General features: G+C 42.6%; 3 protein-coding genes across 4 annotated transcripts in view; 2 read left to right on the top strand and 1 right to left on the bottom strand.

The window, feature by feature from the left end:
* Positions 1–1,666: 1,666 nt before the first annotated feature.
* On the bottom strand, positions 1,667–8,913 carry PSMG2 (proteasome assembly chaperone 2). Its single transcript, XM_084207508.1, has 7 exons — positions 8,658–8,913; positions 6,885–7,056; positions 6,076–6,134; positions 5,125–5,243; positions 3,680–3,853; positions 2,364–2,484; positions 1,667–2,014 (listed from the first exon to the last, which is right to left on the bottom strand). Exons 1-7 carry the CDS (start codon positions 8,910–8,912, stop codon positions 1,922–1,924), a joined length of 993 nt encoding a protein of 330 aa, XP_084063634.1. The 5' UTR covers position 8,913; the 3' UTR covers positions 1,667–1,921.
* On the top strand, positions 8,815–23,368 carry CEP76 (centrosomal protein 76). Of its 2 annotated transcripts, XM_084207489.1 has the most exons (12): positions 8,858–8,973; positions 10,290–10,445; positions 10,770–10,851; positions 11,215–11,439; positions 11,970–12,155; positions 13,940–14,037; positions 15,142–15,270; positions 17,749–17,937; positions 19,868–20,034; positions 20,901–21,234; positions 22,437–22,654; positions 23,097–23,368. In XM_084207489.1, the coding sequence occupies exons 1-12, from the start codon at positions 8,911–8,913 to the stop codon at positions 23,233–23,235; spliced, it is 1,986 nt and encodes a 661-aa protein (XP_084063615.1). In that variant the 5' UTR covers positions 8,858–8,910; the 3' UTR covers positions 23,236–23,368. The 2 variants fall into 2 exon arrangements, with proteins under 2 accessions (XP_084063614.1, XP_084063615.1); XM_084207488.1 differs by lacking the exon at positions 17,749–17,937 and having other exon boundaries at positions 8,815–8,973.
* A 1,982-nt stretch (positions 23,369–25,350) lies between these two features.
* The window catches only part of SPIRE1 (spire type actin nucleation factor 1), a 122,521-nt gene continuing 121,484 nt past the window's right edge, over positions 25,351–26,387 (top strand). The window contains exon 1 of the mRNA XM_084207475.1: positions 25,351–25,782. Within this exon, the coding sequence (XP_084063601.1) occupies positions 25,479–25,782 (304 nt within the window). The 5' untranslated portion in view covers positions 25,351–25,478. The remainder of the gene's footprint in view (positions 25,783–26,387) is intronic.

Genomic DNA, 26,387 nt, shown 5'->3' with positions numbered 1-26,387 from the left:
TTGACTGACTGCCATTTCTTTTCTCCATGTTCAAGGGCAGTGTTACAGAGGTGTTTTTATTTTGCTGGTCATCTGAACAGCAGGGCAAAGGTGCAGCCTTAGTCCTGCAGGAAGGTTTTGGTGCGTGCAGGGCTGTGCTCGCCTGTCCCGGGCACTGGAGGCAGGAGTGGCTCGGGGCTAAGAGCAGTGCCGCCGCCAAACTGCCGGCCTTGGAGAAGCTGCATCCTTGTTCCTCCCACAAGGATCCGACTGCCCTCTACCTTCTTCACCGGGAACAGAAAGCCCTGAGGATTTTCTCTTTCAGAAAGTACTCCCAGTGTTCTCCTTTTCCCTTCTCGAGGTTTTGCTCGGCTGTGCCTCTTGAGGAGGTAGTGAACATCTTTGGCTCACTTAAGAAAAATAACACCCCTTTCACTGCTTCTGTCTGCTCCTTCAGTCCCTCTAGACTTCATCTGCTCGCCTGCTCTACATACACCTCGAAGTCACTTGGCTCAATTTGAGTATGGTTATTTTTCCAGCTAGCTTTAGGCTTATCAGACTTGCCTTCTGCTACGCGTGGCCTTTTGTCTGCATTCTTTGATTACATCTGCATTTTGACTCACCAAATTTGACTTATCAGTCTGGATACCTGTGGGAGCTCCTAAAAATAGATTTTGGTTACTTCTCACTTTTCAACTCTAGAACTGACCATCTTGCATCCATGATTTAAAGTTGTTTTTAAATCAGGTGATGTGACCAAGCACTTCCAAAATGTCAAAATTGAACACATAGCTAAATACTGTAGTGCAACAGGTACCATGACAAACATGGAACATGTGAACCATCCATCACTCGGCTGCTCTCTCAGACTAAGCCTGTAAAATATACAGATACCAGACTGCCTGATATGACACAAGGTTTCCCGATTCCTTTGTATTTCAGGGCACTGTATTAATGTTCAGTCTAAGAAGGCTCATTGACCTAGAATGCTTTAGTTTCAGCATCTTAGCAGCTTCTGGAAATGGAAGCCTGGAAAAGAGAAGGCTTAGGGGTAACCTAATTCTGGCCTACCAGTTCCCAGAAGGACCCTACAAGAGAGCGGGAGAGGGACTTTTTAGAAGGGCACGTAGTGAAAGGATAAAGGGAAATGGCTTCAAACTAAGAGTAGGTTGAGGTTGGGTATTAGGAAGAAATTTTTTACTTTCAGGGTGGTGAGGCACAGGCTCAAGTTGCCCAGATAAGTTGTAGATGCCTCATCCTTGGAAGTGTGTAAGACCAGGTTCGCTGGGGCTCTGAGCAACCTGGTCTAGTGGAGGGTATCCCTGCCTTCAGCAGTGGGATTGGAACTGGAGGATCTTCAGGATCCCTTCCAACCCACACCATTCTCTGACTCTATATAGACAGAAAAGACAGAGCAGGCTGTTGCACTGCTTGCAGTCTCCCCAGCTGAAGCTACCACAACAGCATTGGGAAAAGAAGGCAAAACCAGATCACTTCTGACCTTCACTTACCTCACCAGGAAGTCTTGGAAAAAAAAGTTAAGATCCACAGCTGACATGGAAGTAGAAGGTTTTATCTTCCAAGAAAATCCATGCCTACACATCACTTTCAGTTCTCAGCTGCATTAAAAAGGAGCACCTTAAGCTTGTCCATGGCAGTAACACTTAACCAGGGAAAAAAATTTCTTAAAAAATATTTTATTAGAAAAGACTTTCAACCAAAGTTACTCAATAAACAACTGTACAAAACATATTTCTTTGGTGAGTTTGTGAAAGTTACCTTAATTTCTTTAGCTACCCACACACACAAAAGGAATTTTTCTTAAATAAAGCATTTATGTAGACACCAAAGCAAGCTGCTGCTCCTTGGCATTTACTGTGTAACCACCACCTCAAGGGACATCTGTGACCGCACACGTGACTCGCAGCAAGCTCAAAGCTGATCAGAAGAGGGCAGGTGGGAGACCGTTGCCAAAAAGCAGGCGCCAAGAACTCGGTATCTTCCACTGTGAAGAAGGATCTGTGGAATTGTTGCTCTGCAACAAACCCAGAATAATTAAGTTTTAAGTAGTAATGATGCAACTGGCTATTAAAATAATAGGCAGCAGCACAAATGTCAGTGTCACGGTGGGTTGCTTTAGAGAAGAACACTGGAAGACAGAACTCAATCAAACCTTTACCCACAACTCAATCAATCTTTGCCCACACCTGTCAAACAAAAGAACTGGTGTTCAGATTTGTTTTTTCAAGTGGGCAAACTCCCACTGAGATTTTAATACAAATATATATTTTATTTGGCATATTCTTGATGATCAAGAGCCAAAATTAACCCATCTGAAGAAAAATGAAAATAATGGATATAAAATATGATCAAACAGTACTTACTTCACTTTTAATTAGCTGGAGCCATTCATTAAGATAGTTAACAAGAACAAATGCGTCAGGGATGTTGTCTCCTTCTGAGCAAAATTTCAGAAGAACTGCCATTTGGATTCCCTCTGAACAGCTGTAACAGAAACGAGCAGGCATTTATAGTTCGTTTTTAGATCCATAATAATTATATTTAAGTATTAAGAGCAGCAACAACATGCATGCATCTTGTGAAAAGCCAAAACGGAAAAATATACATATTTTTTCCTCCAGATTTATTTATATTCTTTTTCCTCCAGATTTCCTAGATCACATTTTCACAATTAATGCTTTTTTGCTTAGTCTTGAATTTGTTCCTTACTTTGCAAGGCAACAATCCTACATCTTGCAAGAGTATTCAGGCCTTTTAGGTATTTAGTTTGCATTTTTGTGCTGGTGAGGTGCCTACACATCCTTTGATACAATCACTCCTTATCTGTGTATTTTAAACCAGCAGTTTTGCAGGCTGCATATCAGTACTTCACTCAGAATATTCTCATTTTTTAAATTTAGATATTAAGATGGTTATTTTAAATAATTTTACCTCAAGTCCTGGCAGTTTTTTTCTTTTGCAATTGTATATTGTTTCCATTCTGAAGTCAGTCTAAGTGTAAGCATGGCATTAGGAACTTTGCTGCTGTTGAATGCAACAGTGTGGTCAGGTGTCAAAAGTAAAAATTAAAAAATAAAAGTCAATTTTCCACCGGACACAATGCATCTTTTGCAGAACCACACAGTTGTGCTATAAATGAGTATTAGTTTCTAAAAGTAAAAAGCTCAGCTTTCAGCACAACTTCTGATGCACACACCTTTTAACAAAACATCCACATCTCAGTTTTTTGCTGGCCCTGAAATCTTAACTCCTTCATAGTGCTCAGAATTGTTTGCGGATTTTTGGTTTTCTTTTGTATAACTGATGTTGGAACCGCTTGCCTCAGGAAACAGTTTTAGTTAAAGTAGCACAGGTATAGGAATTCTACTATTTACAAATTGTGGTTTGGATAGTATCAGATACCAGATTGATTGTGATCACAACTGTAGACTTTATTATTTTCCTTTAGCCTATTCCCTTATATTTTTATCTTATTCTAACTTTATGATCCAGGACTCCCTACTTTTTTCCCTCCTAATTATGGGCCTGACCAGAAATAAATTCTATTCCTATAAAGCCCTGTTCTATAAATAGAAGGACTTTTCTTTTCCTGTAACATAGTAGTTTATAAGATAATTTTACCCAAGTACTAAAAACAAGACTCCTGATATCTCTCCATGCTTATCTTTAGGCAACTCACCTCTCAGTAAACAATAGTTTTGTGATGCCACCTCCAGGTATATGCAGAACTTTGTCTGTATTATTTATTCCAGGATAAGCTGCTACTTTTTCCATTTCTTTCCAGTTTAGCTCCTTCATGCGGCCTCCAACTGCTTTCTCCAGATCGGGTGTGAGCAGGTAGCGCAGTGGTGTCCTAGAAACAAGTCAAGGATGCACTCAGTCTGCCAAGGAAGGACACTGCCCCACTTATCACTTGTGGCAGACAGAAGGTGCCAGCACTGAGGACCTCACACCTGCAGGGAAGAACTGCTCTGACATTCTCTCCCTCTTCAGATCAAAGTTAGAAAGTAAGTCTGTGGCCTCAAAACTGTCCAAACTATTCAACTTTATGCCACAAATAGAATTTAGGTACCCTTTCAGGGGCTCAGTTAACTGGCAAGTGCCAAATACATAAGCACCTAAATAGGGAAACTGTTTATGGTTGTTAAAATATTTTATAAATAAAATGTGCTTTTTCTTCCTTCAGATGGGAGGTGATTAATTCAAAATCTGTTTGGGTAAACTTAGACTTCTGTACAGTATTTTTAGTAAGTGCACACTACTAATACATTTAGACTTTCGTCAAGTTAAAAGTGTTTTCTGAATGCACGACCCTCACTCTTTAGTAAATCTGCTATAAGGAAGTTGTTCTGTGGTGCTGAGGGAGCTGGGAGGGTTTAAATCACGACTTATCACTTAGACCTCATCAAATAACGATCAGTCCCTCTCATTTCATTCCATGTTAGCTGGCCATCCTGCAGTTGTATGGATATACCACTATATCTGGGATGTGCATAGATCTCCTTTGAGGCCCTATACATCTATAGAGCCTGAGGACAACAACTGCAGAAATACTGATTTTATTTGTTTCTCATTAAATCACCAATTATAATGGCCTCAATCATCAAGAAATGCCTGGTTTTTGGATGGGTAGTATCTAGTAAAAAAATACTGCAATTGCATCCCAACAAATAATAACTGGTAACTTCCTATTTAAAAAAAAAAAAAAAAAGACAACTTACTGTACCAAAGAAAACCTTTCAAATGTAGAATAATGACAGAGGTCAAAAACAAACCACTACTGCAATCAAGTATTAAAAATTTATCCTGTGACCTGTATGTCAGCAGTTAATCCCTGACATTGCCTGCAGCCAGAGGAAGTTAAAACTGAGGCAATGCAGGCTAAGTGCAATTTGCTTACAGCTTTTCATTTGATCAGTACTTCTGACAGTAGTAACCCAGAAAATTCAGTGACTTATCCTGTAATATGTCATGTTTTAACAATATACTATGCATTTTATGACCAATGCACACATGCAAGCAAAAGGACCTGCCTAAAGTACTCAGGGCATAGAAGAAGTGGGAAATATGTCAGTCAAAAAAGCCCAGAAATATGAGTTAGGTCTTTTAGGGACCCAAACATACCCCAGAAGTTGCTCATCATCGCGCTGGTAAGCGTGGCTGCTGGACAGAAGGACAACCCTGGCACATTTGCTGCTCTTCACCCAAGAAAGCAGGGTTTCACAGAATGGCCTGTACTTGTTCTTCATGCAAAGACACAGACAAAAAAGTGAAAAATTAAAAGTGTCCTTAACAATACTAGGTGTTACATATAATGTTTAGCAGTGATGTAAATTATTCTTCATATCCACTTTATCTTCAGCCCCACATATATTATTAGAAAGCAGAGAACTGCCCTGGTTGTTTACTTGAGCAAAACTACGTAGCATTACAAGAATTATCATTAAGACCATGTCAACAACAACACTACCACCTGTTTTGTGTGCCATTAATACCAAAGGTAAAAGCTTTAGAGCAAGAAGGAATGGCAGGATCACACAGTATTTTTCCACACTTTGAACTGCTAAAATACTGCACCACAATTTTCTTTTCTGTCATGGCATTCTGCTTATTTTAAATTATAGTCACTGCCCAGTTAATGAGAAATACTAAATTCCTCATTTTTACCAAATGAGTGCTGTTAAAATGAATCTAGAATACTATGAAATAATTAAATTGGCATGACACACAAAAATAAACCTATTACAAAGAACACAGAAAAATAATAAATGTAAAGGAAAAAAATAAACAGATAAAACCCAGACTATTTTGTATTTTCATGACTTTTAATAACTAAGAAGATATTTACACTAAAATCTACCAACACAGGCAGCTGTTGTGGGGCTTGGAAAAACAAAATGCCGAAAATGATGATGCAAAATGTCTCAATGAATGCAGAAATCACTAAAACTTTACCAACTGCAGTAGGTGTTACAGCATGAAGTAGAAAAATACTTTTGCCATGCCACTTAGTATTTGCCAGCAGACCTATTCAAACCAAAGCGTGAAGTAAGAACAATCAATGAACATACGTACCTTTATAAAAGGTGATCTGATCTGCAGAACTACAAGTTTCTTTGAAGGTAAGGAGTACACTACAAGAAGAAATCATTAAGTCTTGATAAGCAGAAACTGAGAAAGAGATCTGGGTTAAATATATCAAGAATTACCCCATTTCCAAACTTCAGGATAGTAAACCTTTCAGCTATCAATTCATACAGGAAAGCCTGACAATAGCCACTGTGTTAAAAACATGTATTTCTGTGCATTATGAAAGATAGATGAGGATATGCCTCCTGTAATGATTCAGACAATGTATGCATCTTTGCAAAGATTGACAGATTATTCTGAGATTTCTGTGATTTAAGAGGGTTAAAAAAAAAGAGATACATTGATCAATGATCAACATAGGGAAAGAAACTAGGAATTTGTAGGGAGAGTGGGAAAAACATTACAGAGGGAAAAAGGCAAAGGTATGTAGGAAAGAAGAAGAATGGATAAGAATCCTTCTAAATCAGAAATTCAACTTATATTCCAATAATTTATTTTAAGTATGTGCACACTTGATATTGCTTTGGATTAACACCACAGAGAGTTTTGGCTGCACTGCAATGGCTCAAATTAAACATTTCTCACTGGTTCCAAATGTCATTGGTTTTCCAAAACAACAACAGGAACAGTTTCCTCTGTGAAATGTAAATACATTTCTGTCTGTAGGTTTCTGCAGCTGTTATTACTGACCTTAATTTAAAAACATCAGCAAAATATAACAACAACAGAAAAAGTAAATGGGATATTCTTGAATCTTATGCCCCTTGCAAATACTTTCAGCATTCAATACCCACCTTCAGCATTTATACTCAGCTCCACTGAGTTTTCCTCTGCTGTTGCATATGGGTTATTGCCAACCATTGGCACCAGGCAATCGGTGTAGAAGTAACCAACTTTCGTCATGTCAAGTGTGGAAATCACCAGATCTATTGCCAACTGACCGACATTCCCCACGGACACTGCCGGCTGAAGGAACACAAAGAACCCAATTACAGTGTGCTTTATGGACGGCATCAGGTGCTCTTCAAATAGTGAAAGCTTAAAATCTGGTCAAACATAATTTCTAAAAGTGACTGCTCATCCTCTGACAGAGGTGACTATTTCCTACCAGAAGAATTGGTAAATACAGGATTTGGTCTCTGTCTGACAAAAAGCATCCTGGCCACTTTTGTGAATAATTCTGTCTCTTTGTAAACTGAAAGAACAGCTTGGAAACTTACCTCCCTTTCCACATTTTTGGATTGAGAGTAGGCAAAAGATGCTCAAGCAACTGATGTGAGACTGGCAAAGCCCAAAGGCAGCCCTGGTATTACATACTAAGCCTCTAAATCTCAGACTGACTCATAGACAAGAGTAGATTGTTTCTCATTTTTTTAAGGATAAAAATGATAAATGATAAATTAATTTCACAGGAATTGCTGCGGGTTATCATCAACTGGGGCAGATAGTGACCTAACATACTGACCTAATATGATGGCACGGAAAGAGAAAGTGAAGGTCTGTGTCCTTCCAAAGAAACTATTACAGAAAGACAACCATAAAACGTTCGGTTGCTTTCCTCTAATTTATGATCAAACTAATAATTGCTGCTGCTGCTGCCCGTTGGGGAAAGACACGGGATTTGAGGCCGGCAGAAGGTGAGGGAGGCCGCGGCAGCACTGAGCGTCCCCACGCCCTGGCCGGCACCCAGCTCCCGCAGTGCCGGGCGAGGAGCCGGGCAGTGATGTGTTTCCTGCCGCTTGTCAGCTGACCGGGAATGCCTTCCTGCGCAGCCTGCACAGTCACCCCGGGCTGCGCAGCCCTGCCCGGGATGCGATGGGTTGGTTCCCTGCGGCGAGCGCAGCCAGGGGAGAACTGACGGCGTTTGCCCGTCCGCAGCCTGCGCTGGAGCTCTCGTCCCACACCGACATCGTCACCGCGGGCACATGACCCGACACCGATGTCACGCCATGTGTGAAGGCGATAAAAACACTTCCTAAAACAATCCTAATCCGAGATTTAAATGTAGCAGAATGATTTTCTTTTTTTAACACTGGAAGCATTTATATATCGCATCTAAATGAAAAAAAATCTCAAGCTTTTATTGCAGTGACAACCCACGGGTGCTGCAAATCCAGTAAAAGCACATAGGGCGCATTAATTTTTAGAGCAACAGCATACAGCTATAGCTCCAAAATAGCACATAGCTATTGCTCTAAAATAAAATACAGCTGTTGCAGCTCGGCACGGATCGTCTTGAAGGGGCAAACCCGAGGTTCTGAGGAGGGAGAAGCTGACAGAAACGGAGAACGCCGCTCTAAGCTCTGCTGCAGACAGAGCCCTCCAAACCCTCTTTTCCCTGGCAGAACACCCCACAGATTCCACACACACCGCCTGCCCTGCGCCTTCTCCGCTTATCCCGCGGCCAAGTACCCAGGGACGACCCTCGGGCAGGGCAGGGAGAGACACCAGAACCCCCCGTGTCCCGTCCCACAGGAGCGGAGCGGAGCCCTCAGCACAGGCACCGGGGGCAGCGACCCCTCAAACCCACCGTGGGCGGGAAAAGGGGAAGCAGGAGCGTGACTCACCATGAGCAGGGTGAAGCCTTTAAAGTCGGGGGTGGCCTCGCCCCCGCCGCGGTCGCACGGAATGAACATGCCGGCCGTGAAGGGAGGAGGGAAGCAGGCAGTGAAGAAAGGAAGGAAGGGAAGAAGGAGGGAGGGAGGAAGGGAAGGAAGCGGGGCTCGAACGCCGCACCCACGTGCTGCCGCCAGGGGGCGGTGGCGGCGCTGCCCGCGCTCGCCGCGCGGCCGTTGGGGCTCGTTCCCTGGCGGCCCCGCCATGTCGCTGCCGCCGGAGAAAGCCTCGGAGCTGAAGCAGATCATCCACCAACAGCTGCTCAAGGTGGGACCGGCGCCGGAGAGACTTCCCCTGGCCCTCAGGGAGCTGTGCCGCCCCCCGTGCCGGTGTGACCCGGCCGCGGGTGGCGGCAGCGCCCGAGGAGGCGGTGGCGGAGCTCGCCCGCTCCGGCGCCCCGCTTTGTTTCCCCAACTTGGGTTGCTGCAGGTGGTTTCCAGGCACCGCTTGGTCGCTTTCGTGCTGCTTTTTGAGCGAGGGTCTTGAAACTGGCCGGGAACTAAGTAAGGAGGCTGTAACTCCTGTATCTCTTGTCAGTGCAGCGGTGAATATTCCTGCCTGTCACACAGGAGAACGGGGTTCTTGGAGCGAGTCCAGAGGAGGCCAGCAAGGTGGTTAGAGGGAGGCAGCTTCGAGGAAAGGCTGAGAGAACTGGGATTGTGCAGCCTGGAGAAGAGAAGGCTCAGTGGAGACTTCATAGCAGCCTTCCAGTACCTGAAAGGAGCCTGCAAGAAAGAAGGAGACAGACTTTTGGCCAGAGCGTGTAGTGACAGGACAAGGGGAGATGGATTCAAATTGAGAGACAACAGGTTTAGATTAGATATTAGGAAGAAGTTTTCACTGTGATGGGTGCTGAGGGACTTGGAACAGGTTGCCCAAAGAAGCTGTGGATGCCCCATCCCTGGAAGTGCTCAAGGCCAGGCTGGGTGGGGTTCTGAGTGACCGGATCCAGTGGAAGGCGTCCCTGCCCTGACCGGGGCTTTGGAATGAGATGATCTTTAAGGTGTTTTCCAGCAAGGCCGTTCTGTGATTCTGTTTCAGGTCCCGGTGGCTGTGTCCTTAACATCCTTCCAGTGTGCGAGTCAGCTCTATAAATCCATCTGCTTTCACTGCTCAGATGATGGGCTAACATTCTCAGACTTCCCTTTGAGCATACTGAAAGCTTGCAAGGGAGATCTGCTACTTTTGTGCCTTACCTATTTAAAACCGTACTTTTTCCCCTTAAAAAATAAGGAAGTATTATATTAAGCTTGAATTTTGTGGGAAAAGAGAAATTGGAACAGTGACCATTTTGTAATTGATGGATTTGCAGACCTTTTTCTAAGGAGGGAAGTTCAACATGAGTTACTGTCAAAGAGCACTGAAAATATTTAGGTTTTGTATGCTTGTAATTTTTTTAACTGGGAGAGCTGCTTTTGTAAAATAGCGGCTTATTTGATTAGTTCTGCAAGGATCAATATTTTGGTGTAGTTATTTCTGTGTTCCTAGGAAAACCCCCTTAGCCTTACAGACTTAATTGGTAAGTTGTACCTGCTGCCATACAGAGGGCTGGTGTTTGTAACACAAAATGAATTTTCTTTCAGATGGATGTCCATGGGAGGATACGAGAAGTTCTTGCTGAGACTATACGAGAAGAGCTGGCACCTGAGCATCAGCAGCTGTCCACAGAAGATCTGATAAGAGCCCTCAGACAGCGGGGAATCATTGATGATGTTATGAAGGAACTTAAATTTGTAACTGTAAGTAGCTTTTTAAGAGGAGAAATATTTCTGCTTATTCCTCTTACTGACGTGGTGTTTTGACAAAGTGAAACTGTGCTGCTTCTGGAGGTTTGTAAGGACCTTACTGATTTAAGACATTATAGGAGCAGAGAAGATTGATGCATATGCTGAAATTGGTTTTAATACTGCACTGAAAATATTTGTTAGTTTTAGAATTAAGAAGGGAGTATACCTAAGGAATGGCATTCAGATGAAATGGAGGATCCTTTAATTTTTAGAGGACTGTGGTAAAAGCACTGTTGCATCCTTTGAGTCCTTAAAAAGTCTTAATTGTAATTCCAGGATGTGAACGAAGTGGAGAGGACTTCAGCTCCAAAACCATCAACACATTTTGTTGACAGAGAACCACCAGTTTTGAAAAAAAGTATGTTTCTTGTTTATTTAAATGTTTGGATCATAGCTTTGAAATGAATTTGAAGTCTGTGATTTTTGCACTCTGAATTAGTAATCCAGTATGAACTGGCATAAAGGTGGATGTTTCCTCTGTTTATCCACAGGGAGTAAACTCATGTAAGCAGCAGCAATCAGTATTGCATTAAATATGATTTATTATTATTTTATTTACTTCACACTAAGATAACTTCCATATATTTTAAAATCACTTTCTCCTAAGCAAGTTTCAAAGAAGTTTCTTTTTTTTGCTAGTCTCCTGTTAGCTGATATTTAGCAAATTAATCTTTCTAAGATCTGTTTGTAGTCTCTTCATTTTTATTGCTACGCTTTACAGCTAACATTGACCCAACACGGAGGTATCTTTACCTTCAGGTTTTGGGTGGAAAAGCTTTTCTGGAACATCTTCAGGAACCAGAGCCTCTGCCTGGCCAGATCTGTTCTACCTTCACTCTGTGTTTACATTTTCGAAACCAGCGCTTCCGTTCCAAACCTGTGCCCTGTGCCTGTGAGCCAGATTTTCAGGATGGTTTTCTACTTGAAATACACAAGGATAGCCTAGGTAAGGAACATTGTGGGTTTAAAGCTGATGCTGTTGGGATTTTTTCTGACCTAAGAGTTATTGTGAAATATGTTTGATATTATTATTGGATTTCTTTCCTGGTTTTTGTCATGTTTTCATGAGGAAATTGATTACTGTATTGGGTTATGCCACTTGTAGATCTTTCTCTGCTCTTGCTCTTTTTCTTCTTTTTCACTCTAAAATACTTGATATTGACCAGCTTTGTCAATTCTTAGCTGTAAATTCCATTTTAATTTTTTGTGTCTAGCCTCTGTTCTAGGTAGCCTCTTGACCAAGTTGCATTGCAGTATTAACTACAAAAATAATTTTATCTTCTCTGTAATCTCTCTGTAGCTCTGTCCTAAAATGAATATGGTTTTAGAGATGGGACCATTGCTTGCACTTCTGGACTCAAAAACTTCTTTATACTTAGTTCAGACATTGCATTTTGTTGCACACTGTTTTGAAATCCTGAGGAGAACTTGGGATGATAATATTCTTGCTGTCTTCTTTTGGTTTAATAATGGCAGGTGACGGAAGCAAGATGGTGGATGCGACCACTATGTTATCTATATGTGACCCAGTGCATATGGTTCTGATCAAAACAGACACATTTGGGGAGACCACACTGGTAGCATCCTATTTCTTGGAGTGGAGGTCTGTCTTGGCTGCAGAGAATGGCATAACAAATGTTGCTGTGGAACTCCTGGGTGTAGGTAAGGATGAAAATGATGACTTAAAATACTGGGTACTGAGCTTGCTTACAAGCTTAAAGCAGTATTTTTGATCTAGTTCATTTCTTTCTACAATTCAGAAGTAACTGTAAAGTATCCTTAGAAAATGCCTAGAAGACTTAATGGTCAGATTGTTCTGTTACCAAGCTGCTAAAATGAGTATTCCAGATCCCATGTAAGAATGGTCCTCATGTCTGGGAATTCCCACTATTGATTATCTGCAAAATTTGGTTAAGTTATCAGAATCAAGCCAACCAAACAAAAATCCAGTAGTTCATCTCCAGGAATGTATCTGATCAGTGCACTGGGGAGTAAAATCCAGTTTGTGTGCCTTTCATAGCAAACCGACAATTGCTGGAGAAAGGGATCTAAACCAACAATTGCTGAGGAAAGGGATCTAAACCAACAATTGCTGAGGAAAGGGATCTAAACCAACAATTGCTGGAGAAAGGGATCTCTGCTCTGCTCCCATTTATCCCAGTGGCTGGAAGTGTGTTTTCTGAATGGCTTGGTTTAGGTGCTTAGCAGTTAGTACCCTTAGCAGTGTGTATTTCTGTGTTGCTTGTCCCCAGTCCTCAGGAGTTCCAACCCAAGTTTTCAGGATATGATTTAGTGAATAAAGACTAGGTCTCTGATGACTTCCTATGAGACTTTTTACAAGAGCAGGTAAGGACAGGACAAGGGGGGATGGATTCAAACTGAATGAGAGTAAGTTTAGATTAGATCTTAGGAAGAAATTCTTTCCCGTGAGAGTGGTGAGACACTGGAATGGGTTGCCCAGAGAAGCTGTGGATGCCACATCCTGAGAAGTGTTCAGGGCCAGGTTGGATGGAACTTTGAGCGACGTGATTTTGTGGAAGGTGTCCCTGCCCATGGCATGGGAATTGGAAATAGGTGATCTCTCAGATCCCATCCAACCCAGGCCATTCTGATTTTAATTTTCTAGAATGAATTGGAAATGCATAACAAATAAGTTTGTTTAATTCTAGGATGGGTTATGGAGCAAGTTAAATTTAATTCTCAGTAGCCTTTTTCCAAGTAATAAAGTAGCAGTCCAATAAATCCAGTGCTTTGTCTCCTCTTCAAAATCCTATCATTGTACAAAATGTATCAAGAACATGAAAGGATGCTGCCATCTCAGATAAACTATTATGTGAGGCTTCCGTTGCTTGTATTGCTTGTGGATCCATCTGTAATCTGTTTTGTAATGCTCATTGTTGTTTATGTAGTCTAAACTTTTCAGCATTAGGGGGGTTGCTGTTCATTTGTTTGTTGTTTTGGGGAGTTTTTTCTAAGTTGATTAATCTCTTAGTATGGCAGCCAGAGCCCTTCATAATGACCTGTGTCCTGGGGGAAGATGGGCTTCTTATTTCTACCTATTTAAATTTGAGCTACTTGTGTAATCCGTAGAAATGGGCACATTTACAGTGTGTGATTCTCTGACCTGATTTTAGAGGCCTATTCTAGACATTTCTAGAATACCATTCCAGAATTCATCTCATATGTCCCAGTACTGGCTGCAAATAGGGCCTTGGATAATTGTCTTGGATGTAGACACCAGTGCTTTTTTTCATATAATATGCTTTCTTACAGCCTCATTTGAGTTTAAAATTTAAATAAAGTTTGCCTATGTTGAAAGAAGTTTAGTTACTTTTTGTGATTATATAAGGCTAACATACATATTTTAATTATTTGCCCCGCCTGGCTGAAATAATCTGAGCAAATTGAACATGAGAGAACTGATGAAAATTTATTTTATCTCACAGGTACAGAATCAAAGGTTTCTGTTGGTCTTTTAAACATCAGATTGGAAATGTATCCACCACTTAATAAGACACTTTCTTCAGAAATAACTAGTACTCAAGTAAGTTATTTTGGGGAGGGCTAACTTATTCTTTTGTTGGTGGGGGAGAAGCTCAGTATAGAATTATAGATGTTGAGCACTGTGGAGTTTTTGAATGTTTAATACTTTTTTTTTCTATTAAATTTAAATATAATTACATTTTTAAAACTACTTTGTCTATACTGAACATTACTCAAAATATTACTGTCATAGGTTTTTCTATTTACTTGTATCAAAACCTCTGAAGAAAAAAGAAGGATGCAATATATCTAATATTCTTCAAGTAGTATATATGTTTTCTTACTCTTTCCCAAGTGAAACAGTAATTTCAAGTTAGCTGTTCTGCTTGGAAAGCCAGTAAATGTTGGCCTGAAGGTGCATGCAGATATTTCTCTGCACATTAAAATCCAAGCAATCCTTCTGTGCAGAAATACATCACTTAAAATGAACAGTACTTCGGTCAAGCCTAACATATGGACCTGCAAACAAGAAATACAGTTTGAAGTTTTTCCTCATTGGATTTCCATTTAAAAATACTATAGATTTGCATGACACACTTAAAATGTTAAGCTTTATTTTACATATGCCAGGATGTGGTGTTAATGTATTTACTAGTCATGAGGTAGCCTTGAGAGGCTACCTAGAACAAAGGCCAGACAGAGTTAAAGGAATAAAGTAGCTATTTATTAAAAGGCCTTCAAAGGTTACACCTTGGGCAGTGCAAGAGCCTGGCCATGGCTACACCCAAGATGGACACTGGGTGATGAGTTTTCACACTTTTTTAAGTTCTGGTCCATTTACATGTTGGGGTTAATTATCCAATTACAGCTTCAGGTTATGAAGCCCAATCCTCTCAGATTGCTTTCCTCAATTCGATGTTGTTTGTACTTTTTGGGCCTGAAACTGCAACGGTGACCTTGGTTCTTGGGCTAGAAAAGGATTGTTTTTCTAACTAAGCTGCAAAGAGAACTTGCTAAAACACTTTATATGGAGTTCAGGTTACATACTAATGCAGTACAGAATCTGGAAGGTGTGAAAGCTAAAACTTAAGATATCATTCATAGGCTTTTTTCTCCTGTTTGGAATTAGTATGTGTAGGATTGGTTTTGTTTTTCCTACCTACAGTTCACTTTGGAACGTCAGAAGACAGCAGAAAAAGAACGTTTATTTCTTGTGTATGCTAAGCAGTGGTGGAGAGAATACCTGCAGATCCGCCCTACCCACAACACAAGGCTGGTAAAGATATTTGCACAGGTTTGTACGTTTTGCAAATAGACCAAGCCTTTCTTTAAATTATCTTTTGATTTGATTTTGAACTTCATGCATACATGGAATCTGTGTAGATTTATGATGTGCTTATGTTCGGGTCAGGGCTAAATGTGGTGTATTGTGCAAAAAAATGAAATTTTTAAGGACTGAACTTCTGTTTGCCTATTGAAGCTTAAAAGAATGATGCAGACAGGAGGGTTGCTCTGACTACCTCTGATGTACCAAGTGAAAAAGCCTGCTCAGTCTTGTCCTTGAATACTCACAAATGTCAGACTTAGGTGATCTGTACAAACTTTTTCAGATAAGTTTTGTTCCAGATAAAACAGCTACAAAAAATTGACTTCCTAGATGTATTAGAACAGATCCTCAAAATATTTGAACTCTGTGTCCTCTGCAATGCAGTCTCTCTGGTTTATGTCACACAACAGCTACAGTCATAATCACTTGAGTCTGATAAGTTACTGTATCAGTTACTCCTCAGTAACTGTTCCTCAGTGAAAGGAATGGTATGATCCTTGCATTTTTCACGCTATGAATTTATCCTGGTAGCAATTTTCCTGCCACAGTAACTTCTTATCTCCAAGCTGTGTCCTGAAGCGATCTGTGGCTCCTCTTCGGTGAGGCAACAGCGTCCCTTCTGGCTGTGCCCTGAGTGTGCTGGAGTGATGTGAACTTCAAAATCCCAGCCAGCAGCTGAGCCCCCACCCCATCACTCTCTCACTCCTCATCAGTGGGATGGGGGCAAGAATAAAAACTGCAAAATCAAGGAAAAGTTCATGGGTTGGGAGAAAGGTGGTTTAGTAACAGAAATCAAGCAAGGAGGTGAGCAAGCAAGCAGAGGAGGAAGGAAGGAAGCGAGGGAGGGAGGGAAAGCAGTGATGCAGAGACAGCCACTCCCAGAGCAGACAGATGCCCTGATATTCTCCAAGCAGGGACAAGTTTAGAAAATGTCTGTTCCCCACCTCTCTGTTTTTATTGCTGAGCATGCCACTATATGGCATAGCATATCTCTTTGGTCAGATCAGGTCAGCTGTCCTGGCTGTGTCCCCTTCCAGCTTTTTGTCCAGCCTGATCTGACAACTGTGTGGTGGCAGAATGAGAAGCAGAGGTGGCCGTGATCCTATACAAGCCCTGCTCAACAGCAGCTAAAACACTGGTGTGTTCACAGCACTGTTTGGGTCACAAATCTTAAACATGGCACTGTGAGGGCTGCTGTGAAGAAAACAAACTCCCTTCCAAATAGACCCAATACAAAGGCTTAAGGGCTTCAGGGCAGGGTATAAAGAGAAACAAGTCTATAATGAAATAGGATAGGGACTAGGCCCCTGCTAGTTTAGTACCTGTATAGAGCTTGAGTTTCCCATTTGCCATAGCAAATCCTAGTAAAACTTTTTGGGAACAGAAATGAGTTTATTAGATTAGTTTGATAATGTAGTTACCATCAAGTTTCAGATGAGTAATGCAGAAACAGGCATTATATATATAAGACAAAATTTAAAAAGAAATCGTGCCTCTGGGGTTTTTTTAAATTGCTTTTGAGCTGAAATAGTTTTCAACAGGATTCCAGTCAGCCTCAAAGAAATGCTGCTTTTTTTTTCCACCAGCTTGCTGGAAAAGCATGACAAAACCTTAACGGGGACAATATGTGACTACACTAAAAATATGAGACCATAATCTCCTGAAGCTGCAGAGATTCAAAAGGCTTTGATCTCTTTTAAAATATATATGAGCATAAAAGTACCAATTTAGCCCAGTGAGGAACAAGACCTCTGTGCTTCTTGAAATAGTTTTAATAGATGATGATCATAGTATTTGCCTGCAGCATGTAACAAAACAGATTTTTAAAAGTCATGTTATTTTTAAATTTTTACAAGAACTTAGAAATTTTTAGTATTATTGCTTAGTTTAAGTCTAGTTACTAGTTCTAGTTGCTTAGTATATCTAGTTACTTCATTTTGAGTAATTTTTATTGCTTGCTGTTACAAAAAGAGGTATTCAAATTTAGAAGGAAATAAACACCTTTTGAACTCTAGAATCAGTTGCTGAATGTTTAATGTTTTTGGGGGAGGTTTTTTTTGGGGTCGTTGTGGAATTTGGTGTGTGAGATTTTTTTCTGACTTGTGTTTATATTTGATGATGATGTGGAAATTGATAGTAGGTAGAGCATAAGCAGTTCCTCACCCATTTGAGAAAATTAATTGCAGCCTGTGCTGTTCCTGGTATTCAGACATTTAGTCCAGAATGCCCTGGGAGTGGCAGAGCCAGACTGAAATCTGTGATGTCTCTAAATGAGTGGCCTTAATGGTCTTGTGTCCTAATTCTGGGGGTATTTTCGTGTCTTACTGTTTCTGAGTGATACTTATTCCAGGGAGGATACGTCCCAGAGGAAAAAAGTCTATGCTCAGATTAACGTTTTTTGCTGCATTTGCGCGGCTGGCAAATAACCCCGTTTGACGTGTTCAGGATGAAAACGGGGTGAACCGGCCGGTGTGTTCGTACGTGAGACCCCTGCGGGCCGGGCGGCTGCTGGACACGCCGCGGCAGGCAGCGCGCTTCGTCAGCGTCCTGGGTCACGAGAGAGCGCCGGTCATCGGCGGCGGCGGCAAGCAGGAGCAGTGGTGCACCCTGCTCGCCTTCTTGTGCAGGAACAAGGTGCGTGACAGTGCCCCTGGTGGGCCACTGCTCTAACCCTAGTCAGGGATTTAAAACAGGCTGCAAAGAAAATGCATTAAAATCGGATTTGGATGGTTCTGTTACAGTCGTGCTTGAGGCGTTTTTAAAGAGAAACAGGTGATAAATAGTAAACAAGAAGGCTTTGGAGCAGACTTCCTTTACTACTGTACTTGGGGTCCATTTGTCAATGCATATCTTTGACAGTGAAATTGCTTCTCTTCTGTTGCATTTGTAAGAACACTTATTGTCATCCAATGAATCCCTGCTACTGTGCAGGATGCTAGTTAAAAATCTGGACTAATCCAGGAAGAGTAGAAAAAGTCTCTTTAGTCTCTTGTGTATTTTGCTAATTTGATGGCGTTTTTTCTGTTGGTATTTGTTTTGGTTTGGTTTAGGGTTTGTGTTTTTGGTTTTTTTTCCAATAGATGGGCTGAAATATGCTGATGGCTTTTATGTTCCATTTTTGCTAGATAGGAATTTTCACTAGAAGTTTCAGCGTATTTCTTGGTGGTCTGACATTTGTATCATATGACTGTAAACAGCAAAACAAATTGTAACTGGCTCTGGTTTATAGCTCTTCTGTTTTATGAGCAGAAGTACCAGTGATCACTACTGATACCTCTTTGGAGTGGTCAGTGCTTTTCATTGCCATGGAGATACTTCTGCCTTCAAAAATCACATCACTGGTGTGTTTGCATTTAAAAGATGTCTTCAGGGCAGCAGGAACTGATTTTAGATCTGCCTCCAAGAGCACGTAGAACAGGCATTGGCTGCTGTCTCTGAATATCAGATGATGCATAGGTGCTGCATAAAGGCAGCTCTGGCTGCCCACTGGCTTTCAGATGGAGATGGCAGCGGGGACTTTGAGGACCGCTGTGTTTGGAGACACGGAGGAAGGTGTTCCTTCAAGGCAGAAATGGAAAGCTGTATGGAAAATAACTGAATTTAGCCCCTGAGACACCAGACACCATTATTTTTCTTGTGGAAAGTGGTGTAGTATTATTAAAATAACACAGGTTCACTACAAACTTGTTTAAACCTACCTTTCTGCATATTTCCCTTTTATACTGTGGTAGAGCAAGATTGTGTTGTTTTGATACATCCAAGAACTCTGAATTTTACATTTTCAACATTCTGAATAGTTATTTGACTAAAAAGCCTTACTGTTCTGCTTCTGAATGCTGTACTTTGTGTTATGAAGCCTTCATTGTTTGAGCAATTTTTGTTCTTACTTTACAGCTAACAATTGTAAAGAGCTCAAGAGACAAAAGATATTAGACATTGCATTTAGAAATTGTTTTCTGTGAATTATCAGTGGTAGTAATGTGTTTATGAGATAAATGTTTTCCTAACTGAAGAAAAAAAACAGCTGCATGATTCCCAGCTGTTTTACAGTTAGATCTGTGGGGAACCTTGTTTTATCTTTGGCTAGTTTCTAAAGATTGGCAGCACATTCAAGAAAGTGAATTCCATTTTATTAAGTGAAAAAGTTCCTAACTGTGTGAAAATACTGCATAATTTCTAGTCTTGCCTCAGGTGTTTGTCTTATATACATTTTTACATTTAATTAGAACACTGTTTCTGTGGTCATGGTCAATAGATTCTGTTTTTGGGTTTCTTGAAGGTATCTCTATAATCATAAGAAATGTTTTGCAGTGTTAATCATACACTGTATTGAAGAAACAATATCAACAGTCTATCATTAGAACAGGCATTTTAAACTCATTTATTCTGTTACAGAAAATCAAAACTTGTCTAGTTTAAATGGTAAAATCCTGACTTTTGATTCCTGCTTTAGATAAATAGGAGAGTAACATAACTTGTTAAATGGTGGTTTGATAAATAGCACTATTTTCTTTCTTTAAGGTTTTATTATTATCAATGATATTTATTAATATTTACTGTCTAGGGTGACTGTGAAGACCATGCTAATCTTCTTTGTAGTCTTCTTCTTGGGTTTGGATTGGAAGCCTTTGTGTGTGTTGGAACAAAAGCAAAAGGAGTCCCCCATACTTGGGTAATGACTTGTGCATCTGATGGAACAGTTACTTTTTGGGAGAGCTTAACAGGACATAGGTGAGTAAAAAGAATATAAGAAAACAGAACAGTTTATTTTGAGGTTTGTGTAGGATATTTCTGCTCTTGTGTTTTTTTTTTTAATCTCCATATCCTGTCATATAATCCAGGTGATGTTTGTCTTTAAATTTTTTTCCATCTAGTGCTTTTGCTTGGAAAATAACTGATTCAGTGTGAGGAGAAGTATTTCATCAGTTTGTAATATATTAGTGTCTTTAATACTGTATGGTAACTGTTTTGTGTCTTAGGGCAGCTGATTGCCATCAATGTTACTGCTGCCATCATTTGTAAAGGACATGAAATCCAACATGATTGTTTAGGAACCCATATTTTTTGCTTGATTTCATCAGTGAAATCAGTGTTGCATTATTTTTTTTCCCCCTGAAGAAATGTCTCTGAGTTCTCTGAGATTTTCTCTTGGTTTGAGTCATTTGAGAAGGGCACGTGTAGTTGTTTGGTGTCCTAAAGCTTCTTGAACATGTTCTTTCCAGTGTTCAAAACAAGCAATTCTCTTTTACCACTGTTTGTGTATCCTGTGATTAGCATTTGCAGGTGTATTTCTCTAAATGTGATGAATAGCAGGGCAACTGTATGAGCATGTTCTTATAGTTGCAAAATTTAACTGCTTGATTAAACAGCTTATTTTTCTAGATTTAAAGACTGAAAATGATGTATTATTTGATTGTGCCTTCAAAGCTTATACAATTACATTTCTGTAAACAAATGAATGCCTTTTGGGGGGAAAAGTTGATGACGAACTTGGCTTGTATTTTTGAAGGAAAAATGGCTATATCTGTCCCATCTAAATATTTTTACCTTGCCTTGAAACAAGTTGTATTAAGGAGAAATTGAATCTTTTTGTGTAGGTACATCCACAGACCTATCAACCCTGATGACCCTCCCCTAGCTGAGCAACCCAAGCCACTGTATCCATACCGCACCATAGGCTGTATCTTCAACCATGAAAAGTTCTTTGGAAATTGTCAGCCCTCTGATGCTGTGGAGGTGTGTGTATTTGAGCTGCATGATGAATCCAAATGGAAACCCATGAGTGGAGAAGCAATAAAATCTGTATGTGCTCCTGGAGCAACGTCTTCAGTTCCCCCTTTTCCTCCTCTGTGTGCTTCTACAATAGATGCTGCTGTAACAAGCAATGAGATGGAAGTGCAGCTGAGGATACTGGTCTCTGAACACAGAAAGGTGAGGAAGATTGGCAGTGATCTGTCATGGTAATAGAGGTTCGTGTGTTAATTGTATACTTGTTTTGGATAGCCATTTGTTAGTTCACATACTTGTATCTTTGCAATGTCTTTTCCATCAGCTTTTGCAGAAATGTGATATGGGAAAGGTGAAACAACTGAAAAAAATGTTTGGGAAGACTGTAATGAGCAGTTTTAGACTATTATTTGCAGTGGTGATCCACAGCCTCATGTGTGGGCTTTTCCCCCCACCCTGCCTTTGCCCCTCCTTTTAGGTCTGATCTTCAGCTTACTGGCCCTGCAGACCACCCATGAGGGGTCTTTAAAAGCACCAGGAAAATGAAATCTGGTTGTTAGTGGGCTTTGCCAATCCAGCACAAATGTTACTGGTTCCTAGATAAAAGCAGGCATTCAGCTTTCGTGATCTTACTCTGACTGCTTTACAAAATCTGAGATATTTTTAGAAGTTAATTTTGTCCTTTACCAGGATTTTTACAATGGATAATGTGCCAGAAATTATACTTCCTGTGCTGGACATGAAGGCAACAATATTTTAAGTCCCTGATAGCTTATGTTTGTTTTTAATGAGTTTTTTTGATTGTTTCTGTTTTATCTCCCCACACAATACTCAGCCTTTAGGGTGGCAAAGTAATTCTCAGAGTATGAGTCTGATGCATTGTTGAATACATACATGGAAGATTTTTCTACTTCTTTGCATTTGGGATGCTGGGAGGAAGGTGCATGTACATGGTGGGAAGATGGATGGTACAAAGAAGGTGCCTTTGTGTTTCGGGGAGCTGTTGTGCATCATTTTCTCAGAAAGGGTTTTCCATGAGACATTTGAAAAAATGTCAGGTGAATCCTAGTTGATCTTTTCCGTATTTCTGCTGTGTATTTATTCATATCTTCTTGCATTTCATGCCGAGATACTGTAGCTGAAACATCTGGTTTCAACTCTGCTGGCCTTATGTTTTAGTCTAATAGTTTAACTTCATTCCTTGATAAATGTTTGATACTTGTGGTGTCACTTGCTTCTCCCAGTTGGTGTGTGAGTCAATACATGAATCTCACTGCTTCATTCACTGCCATTAACTGCCGATATAAAGATTCTTGGATTTATTTGAATCTATACAGTAAACGAGTTTAGGCATATCCTGATGTACCTTCTGCACAGTTCTCATGGTTCTGTGACTTGCCTCCCAGGATCTTGGCCTTTCAACTGTTTGGGATGACCAGCTGTCCTATCTGTTGTCACAAGCATTAGCAGCCTATGAGCTGGAACGCACAACAGGTGTTTCTGCAGGGAACGAAGAGTTTCAGGATGCCGTAAGGAGAGCGGTACCCGATGGTCACACCTTCAAAGGCTTTCCCATCCATTTTGTGCACAGGAATGCCAGGAGAGTATTTGCCACATGTCTTAGGTAAGTCTAAGTGTAAAGATATAGGTATATGTTAAAACTAAATAGTTTATTTGTTTAATAATGAATTTTAAAGAAAATTAATTTCCTTAGGTTAGAGCTGGAGGAAGAGTGGTGTGGTATGTGTAATGGATCATGAGGTACAGAGCTTTTAGGTTACATTGGCGATTCAGTGGTGATAGACTTCTTGTGTATTAAATTGAAGAATGAGGAGTTAATTTCATTTCTCTGTACCTCTTAAAAATTATCAGTGGTGGTGTTATTTTCCTCCGAGGCAACAGCCCTTGCACTGCATAACGATATTATTATTTGTAATGATAAACTCATGATATTCATTTTTACTTAAATGCTAGTCACACTTTAAAAAAAATTGCAATATGTAATTAAAAGCTTTAACAATATCTTAGTATTGTCTATTACTCCTGTGTTTCTTTTTGTCATATAGGTCTCCTTTTTGTGAAGAAATAATCTGTTGCAGGGGAGACCAAGTGCGACTTGCAGTTCGTGTACGAGTGTTTGCATACCCTGAATCTGCCTGTGCTGTTTGGATCATGTTTGCTTGTAAATACCGCTCTGTCCTTTGAAAAAAATCCCAAATTGTTCATACCTTTTTAGTGCTGCAAAATAATGTATGTGGGTGAAAAATGATTCAATTAAAAACAAATATAGTATTTTATATAAATGCCACTGATTTTGAACGCCACAGTGTGTGTATTGAAGGGGATTGTGTACACAGTAATGATTGTATTTATAAAGAGAATTTATTCTTTGTAATAAAAGTTACTTTTTATATTTATAGAAGTGTGAGTCAAGTTACTAAAATGTGTCAGAAAAATACTGGCTTGCTTTTGCAGTTCTGAATTGGTTTAAGGGTTTGTTTAGGTCTGCTTTACCTCTGCAGGGTAACAGACTCTTTTCTACCTCACCTTTCCCTGTAGTGTACAGTGTGTACTTTGTGAGTGACTGAGATCCAGAAATAGGCATGTGTTTAGGCATGTGTCCTTCAGACAACAAAATTTATTTTTGCCTCTCATGGATCTAACAGTAACTTCTACATTCAGCTTCTGAGAGCAGTTCAGTCAGATAAAGGTAAACTTGTTAATCAGTGAATTTAATAATATATGGACTTATTTCAAAAATACACATTAAGACTTGAATACCTGAACATGTGAATAGCTGTAATGGGTTAGATAAAGTAGTTAAACTTGTTACCTTAGGAAGTTTCTGAGGTAGAAGTTGTAGCCAGGCCATTTTGCTTGACAGCCATTCATGATTTTGTCTAATTCTGATGCTCAGCTCTGTACTTAATTAGCCATTTGTGATTTTGTGTGTCTTAAACCTGTGGGTGATGATTTTGCTGAGAATCTTTATGTCTTTATGCTTTGCAAAATGGCAGGTTGTTGGGCATACTGAACTTTTCTGTACCAAACTTGTCAGGTGGAAGTGCAATGGCGAGAGAGGAGCGGGAAGTACAAGGGCAAGAGAGGAGCTGGAAGTGCAATGGCGAGAGAGGAGCTGGAAATGCAATGGCGAGAGAGGAGCTGGAAGTGCAAGGGCAAGAGAGGAGCTGGAAGTGCAATGGCGAGAGTGGAGCTGGAAATGCAATGGCGAGAGAGGAGCTGCAAGTGCAAGGGCAAGAGAGGAGCTGGCTGCTTGAAGCGGGCGGCGGGGCCCTGCCCGGGTGCAGTACCGCTCCTGTGCGGCAGGGGGCACCCCCGGCGCTGTCCCTCACACCCTCCCGGCTCCCAGTGGATCAGGCGCCAACGGGGGATTTGTAGTTTGCTTTCACATCTGAGAGGTGCAACACTAAAGAGAGAAACAGAGAGTGTTCGGTGTGAGCTGCAGCTTGTTTAGTTTGGTGTTTTTCTGCGTGAAAGTGCTCGTTTGCCTGGGGCGAAGCTGGCATGAAGGGCCGTGCCCTTCTGGTGCCCAGGTGTGTTTAAAGGAGGGACGTCAGTTCCCAGCTGCTTGGACGACGATTCCCTTGCTGTTACCTTCCCAGACTGAGGCGGTTTAACTCTGCTAGCCTCTCTGTGTACCCTGGACGCTTCCAGCCTTGCTGCTGCCTAGGATGGAGGTTTCCCGGAGGAAGTGTTTGCTTTGGGAGGGCAGACCGTGTAATTCAAAGGCACTCGCTCTCCCGCTGTGGGAGCGGGGCCCTGCTAGTATGTTTCGCTGTATCCGTGATGGCGCGGGTTGGTGTCAAGTGTTCAACACTTGGGGGTGCAGGGAGTGTCATCCCGCGTCCCGCCGGGAGTTGTTTGTTTCTGGGGGCGGTGGTTACCAACACCCGGCGCAGAAACAGCGGCCCGAGGGCTGTGGGAGGAGTGCCGCACGTCTGTCGGTGTCTCCGGCGGAGCTGGAAGCGGAGGGCTCGGCCGGCGCGGCGGGCTGCGTTGCCGTGGCAGCCCCGAGTGAATCCTCCCCGCGCCCGCCATGGCGGCCGTGCCGGCAGGGGGCGCTGCGGCGGCGGGCGGCGCCGCGCGGCGGGGGCGGGCGAGGACGAGGACGCCATTGCGTTGCTATGAGCTGTCGCTCCCCCTGCGGCGGCGGCGGCAGCGGGCGGACCGGGCGCCGATCCTGTGCCTGCCTTCCTCCTGACTCCTGCCTGTTTCCTGGCTGCCGCTGCCTGCCGCGCGGGCCGGGCTGTCCGTCCGGCGGCCTGGTGGCACTAGCGGGGCGGAGAGGATGAGCACGGCGGGACCGGGCGGCAGCAGCAGCACCACAAGCAGCGGCAGCAGCATCAGCGCAAGCAGCAGCATCAGCAGCCGCTGCCGCGGCGGCGGGGCCGGTCATTGAGCGAGGAGCACCGCGGCGGACGCAGGGCATGGAGCCCCAGCCCGGCGCCTCCCGCCCGGCCGCCGAGGAGGAGGACGGCGGCGGCGGGTCCGGCGGGCAGCCGGAGGCGCTGTCGCTGGAGGAGATCCTCCGGCTCTACAACCAGCCCATCAACGAGGAGCAGGCGTGGGCCGTGTGTTACCAGTGCTGCGCCTCGCTGCGCGCCCGCGCCCGCCGCGGAGAGACCCCCGCCGCCAGGCTGGGGGCGGCGGCCGCGCACCTCCGCGTCTGGCGGGACGGCACCGTCACCCTGGAGCAGGACGAGCCCGACCGGCCGCCCCCGCCCGCCGCAGGTAAGGCCGGGGGGCCGCCGCTGCCGCCGACCCCGCGCAGCCACCGGCGGCAGCAGCCGGGGGTCGGGCGCGGGCGGCCGCCCGTCTCCATCAGCCTTTGTCCGGGACGTGACGGTCCTTCCCGCCCGAGGGTCGCGGTGGGCGAGCGCTCGGCTCCTCGGTCCTGCCGGGGACTCTGGGGGGGTCTGCGTGCGTGTGTCTGTGTCTGTGTATGTGTGTGTGTGCGTGTCTGTGTGTGTGTTTGTGTGTGTGCTTGTGTCCCTGCGGCATCTCAGTGTCGTGCGTGGAAAGGTAGAACCCTTCTCCTGGGATGCGATCGCCTGCGTGCGGGCACGGGCAGGCGAATGCGGTCCAGTGTTTTATAATTGCGTCGTCTCTCCTGGTGCGTAGTCAATCCCGTGTCATCCGCACACCGGGAGCGCCGCTCTTGCGGGCTCCCCGCTCTTTGGGTTCCTCCGGCCGGGCCGTGCATCCTGCAGGGACTCTCGGAACAGTTGGGCATCAAAAGGCACCCATTAGAAATATATCCATTTAGATGTGTGCTGACACTAAGTAAGTGAGAAAGCCGTGTACAGAGGCTTAGCACCTACCATCTGTTTCTTTAA

This window comes from Fringilla coelebs (genome assembly GCF_963513975.1).
Source record: "Fringilla coelebs genome assembly, chromosome: 1".
Classification (NCBI taxonomy): Eukaryota; Metazoa; Chordata; class Aves; order Passeriformes; family Fringillidae; genus Fringilla; species Fringilla coelebs.
The sequence above is the reverse complement of the archived record's forward strand: the minus strand, read 5'-3'. Positions and strand labels throughout refer to the sequence as shown.